General features: G+C 32.8%; 1 protein-coding gene across 6 annotated transcripts; it reads left to right on the top strand.

Moving 5' to 3' along the window:
* Positions 1 to 459: 459 nt before the first annotated feature.
* Positions 460 to 4,302, top strand: LOC132632653 (zinc finger protein SHOOT GRAVITROPISM 5). 6 transcript variants are annotated; one of them, XM_060348665.1, is made up of 3 exons: positions 460 to 734; positions 1,869 to 2,053; positions 3,549 to 4,302. In XM_060348665.1, the coding sequence occupies exon 3, from the start codon at positions 3,594 to 3,596 to the stop codon at positions 4,095 to 4,097; it is 504 nt and encodes a 167-aa protein (XP_060204648.1). In that variant the 5' UTR covers positions 460 to 734; positions 1,869 to 2,053; positions 3,549 to 3,593; the 3' UTR covers positions 4,098 to 4,302. The 6 variants fall into 6 exon arrangements, with proteins under 6 accessions (XP_060204648.1, XP_060204649.1, XP_060204647.1 ...); XM_060348666.1 differs by having other exon boundaries at positions 3,546 to 4,302; XM_060348664.1 differs by lacking the exon at positions 1,869 to 2,053 and adding an exon at positions 1,745 to 1,809.
* Positions 4,303 to 4,900: the final 598 nt, after the last annotated feature.

Below are 4,900 nucleotides of genomic sequence, written 5' to 3'. Positions count from 1 at the left end.
ATTTATGTTGAAGCTCATTGACCGGACTAATTTATATTCGTGCTAAATAGTCAGAATAAAGCGCTTCTCAAAATGGAATTTTTATTCTTAAGATTCAGATGTAAGATATTTAGTTAAGCATGCAAGGATCTCGATAATACAATTTACATCAATTGAAAAATTAATAATTTATACATTGAAAAAGAGCTTGAGGATGAGAAAGGGGAATATACACCTTATATATTGAAGAGGGTCGGGAGGAAAGATGAGGTGACCCACAGAAATGATATAGTACATTCACTTTTTTCGTCAAATTTGTAATTACATTTTTGGTGCTTTGTGTACGTCCACTTTAACCCATGCAAGTAGGTAATGCCTTTGTCTCTCCCACTAGCAAACCGTCCATGTGGTTTTGTGTATATATATGTCATAACTTACTACTGCCATATATATACATTTGTGGCACCCCCTCCCCCGCAACCCCACCCCCAAGCATTTTGTTGTCGAAATCTATCGGTTTCAAAAGTCGTTTTCTCTTTGTTTCTTCTCATTCATTCATTATCGATCTCTCCCATAACGTCTTCTAAAAAGTTTAAGTCCTTTTTCGAGGGCTTCCCAATAATTGTCTTCAATTTAGTTCATATACCTAATTTCTAGCTCCATAGTCTGATCATTTCGAGCTTTCAAGCAGAAAATTCAGTACATCTTTCTCTCTCTCTCTTTATACCAATCCATTGAGTACTGAAACTCATAAGGTACTACTACTTCCTTTATTCATTCTTGGCCTTTCTCGTGCTTAGAAATAATTGTTGACAAGATTTCTCTGAGTGTTTGTTGATTGTATTGTTGTGCATTAGATTCCATGATAATTGATCGATCTTTTTAATTTTCTGCCAAAGTTTTTGATTCTTATAATGCTATCTTCCAATAATAAATTTCTCTCAGCTCTTTCTCTCTGCAACCTGAATTATTTGTTGGCATCATCATGATTACTAGCAGCAGCTAAGTACAATACATATATTTTCCCGAGGGCCCAAGCATGAAATTAATCATGTAGCTAGTTACCATTTCTTCTGTTCTCTTCCGTTTACAGTTTTTAGTTACTTACCTGAAAGGAAATTTTCAGTCAAGACTAATAAAGGAAATCGTATTTTGGTTAGCTAGCTACTCTAATCCTTTTTGACATTCTCAGGATTAGGTCAAAAGAAAGATTTATAGGACCCCATATACTATAATTTAATAATTTTGTAGGTAATGATTCTGACATTACTACTATTGGAGTATATATTTCCTAAAAGTCATGACTGTATATATAATTGGATGTATGTGTCACATATATATGCGCTTTAATTCACCTTAAGTCCAGTTTTACTCGTTTAATTTCATTCTCACTCAGGAAATCTTTGATTAAGCGAATGTTAGCTTTTCCCTTTCTTATGATTCTCATACATCTGATTCTAGTGATATCACTGAAACTATATATGATCAAAAGGCTGCACGTGAACTAAATACATGGAGTTAGTTTGAAATAAAATACTAAAGCATATACACGAAAATAACAGATATTGGAGTATTTCAAACAGATCTAATTAAATTTCTATTACAAGTTATTCTTAATAAAATAATGTAGTATTCTCTAATAGTTAATGTGGACATGAGAATTGTTCATTTGATTAAACTTCTAATGCAGTAAAAATATAGTGCGGAAATTATCAGTTTCTTGTCAATATATGTCGCAAATTGAAATTCTTAATATGATTTGCAGTTAAAACAAGAGGGAGGTGGCTTCTCCTTGATTTTTCTTTGGTTTTAGTTTTCTTCTCCTCCTTGGTATGTTTTATAGTATTTTATTCTTATATTAATCAAATTAAATTGATGTTCACTTGCAGTCACCGGAATTTCAAATCATCTCTTTGAACTATGTTATAACGAGAATTTAATTACATGGCATACAAAGACTTAAGCAAAGACTGTTGGTAGAAATTCAACCTAATTTTTACGATATGGCTTAATCCGAGAATACAGCTGCTCATAGTTTATACTTTGGCCAGTTTCAGGCATTGAACAAGCTAAGGTAAATTCCATATTGTTATTTTGGCTAAAAAATTGTTAATTAAGGCAGGCACAGCCGAGAATTCCAATCGCATTTGTCTTTTCTATCATAACTGCTAGCTAGCGCTATATATTAGTCCCTCTATCCCATTTTATGTGATGCTAGTATAAATGGGCTATGAGTTTAAGGTACTAGTTTGAAGGAAAATATTATAGTAATAGTTGAAAATTTTAGTTCGAAATAAGACATCATGCCAAAACATAAATTTGATTAGTTAGATAGATTTGAATTCTAGAAACATGCAAAAGTTGTATAAAATAGTATTACAAGTATTAATTAGGATGGTGTCAAACAATTTGAGTATTTAATAAAACAAAATGAATTTCATAATTGATATGGACTGAAAATCATTTTCTTTCTCACGTAACTAAAGAAGAAAAGATTAATAGTAGTTGCATTTCATTTTGACCTGCCAAACGCTACGTCCATCAGTTAGTACTGAAGCTAGCTAGAGTAGATGATAGGCCAAAATGAAATGCAGAGTACTATCCTTTTTTGAGTATCCTCTTTAACCTTGTTTCTGGTAAGCCACAAAAAGAGGGAAAAAACAAGTCAAGGATTTTAGTACACACACATATTATTTTTGTCAGTATGGAATTCTATTTGGTTAGAACTATGTATTATTCTCATTGTAGATTTTAATATACTGATAGGGTCCGTCTAACAAAAGTTTTACTAGCAAGGAGGGTATGTTCCAAAAATTTAAAAAATAATGCAATCTGTACATATGTAATTATAATTTGTAGGATTTAAGTAATATATACTAATAATATTTGTTGAAGTGTGTGACCATCTCATTCGATCTCAAGACCTCTGCTTGCTCTGATGCCATGTCGAAAAGTGTGACCATCTCATCTAAAAGCTTACTTAATTTGTTAGAGAGAGCACAATTCTATTTACTAATTATATACTCAACAATATTAGTAATTTTTCTTACATTATCAATATATATTTCAAATTAATCCTTCAAAAGTTTAAGTTACCCTAGTTTTTTTTTTCCATGTATAACCATCTGGTATCCAGAATCAACTGGCATGACTAATTCAAATTCACGCCATGTACTCTTACCAAATATTTCTTCCATTTCCATAATTTGAACCAAAGACCCCTGACTAAGTGTGAAATGATCATTCATCCCAGTACACTCCTTAGTGTTACCCTAACTCTTCTGTTACACTACCAATGTAGATATATACTTCTCTGTCCCAATTTATGTGGCACAGTTCGGATTTTGAGAGTCAAAACAGTTAAATTTTGACAGTGGATTTCAGGCATGGAATCTTCAAGTTTTTTAAATAAAATTTACATATTTGGAAACATGAAAAAATTGAGGTCAAAGAAATACTTGTTTGAATCTCGAAATCAGAAAGGTGCCACGTAAATTGGACGGAGGGAGTATGTAATTATTTCTAGGATTTAAGTTGCCCTAATTCTTTATTTATTTCCTGATCAGCAGCACCACTTGGAGAGGCAACCACATTCCATTTGCACAATATTAACAATGGAAGATCACCAGAAGGAGCTACACTTTCTATCCACTCACCCAAATGCAGCAAACTCCTCCTCCTGGCCATCAGATTCTTCAGCAAACATCCGATCATCAGAATCATTGGAACCTCCTTCTTTGGACCTACAACTCTCAATCAGCGTAAGACCTATTAAGCCACCTTCACAAGGCGTCCTAACAAGGGCAGTCAATCATAATAATCACTACAACGATGTCCGATTCGATTCGGGCTACGTTGAGGCTCTTAAATGGCAAGCTGCTGAGCAAATCCGGTTGGCAGCCATAGAGAAAGCGTATGCTGAACGTGTGAGAGAACTTACTAGAAGAGAAATAGAGATGGCTCAGTCGGAATTTGCACGTGCGAGAAGTATGTGGGAGAGAGCTAAAGAGGAAGTTGAAAAAGCAGAAAAGTTGAAAGAAAGAGCAACTCGTAGGATTGATCCTACGTGCATGGAAGTTACATGTCAGTCTTGCAGTCAAAAATTTCGACCTCACTGAATATAAGATGTTAATTAATGAAGGTGCGTTCTAATAAGAGTAATTAATATATGTATTTTGAGTTTATGAAGGGGGAGCTGATGATAAATATTCTGTAGAATGCTGATGATAAATATTCTGTAGAATGCATTCTTTTCTTTTGTTGGGAATTCTGCAAGAACTTAAAAGTGGAATAATTGATGTATGATTCTTTTGTTTTCCGTTCTTTCATGATCAATTGATGTTAACTTATAGTATCCTGATCTTGGCAGAATTCGATTATGTATGATTAATTCTTCCTTTCTTGAGGTAATGTAATCTTCATAATATTGGAAACATGAGATTCGATCATTATTTGTGGTGTACTGTTGTATATATTTTTGAGCTAATGTTTGGTCTTGAAGTAATAAGTCAACCACCAATGCCGTTGTTCTTTTGCTTTAAGGTGAGTTATTTAAATGAGGAGTTTAAGTTATATATTGTGTAAACAAATTACAGGTAATTTATCTTATTTAAAGATTATATATCACACATTCTAAGGGGCTTAATATATATCCTTTAGGTGAGCGTATTTACAGACATGTATAACTTAAATTAGTAATATCTTTTTCATACAGTAGCACTACTTTCTTTTGGTTAATGTAAGTTATGAAAACAAACATTGCGTCCTATGTATATGCCAGTATAATTAGCACGATGCTCTTACTACATAAAACAAATGTTGGATTTTTCAATTTATGACTTTGGAGGTACATTATATTTAATTTCTTTTTAATTATTTTGAAGATATAGCTATCATGATAGGTAGTGATGCGAATCTTCCT

The sequence above is a fragment of the Lycium barbarum genome, chromosome 3 (genome assembly GCF_019175385.1).
Source record: "Lycium barbarum isolate Lr01 chromosome 3, ASM1917538v2, whole genome shotgun sequence".
Lineage (NCBI taxonomy): Eukaryota > Viridiplantae > Streptophyta > Magnoliopsida > Solanales > Solanaceae > Lycium > Lycium barbarum.
This window is presented reverse-complemented; position numbering and strand designations above follow the sequence as displayed.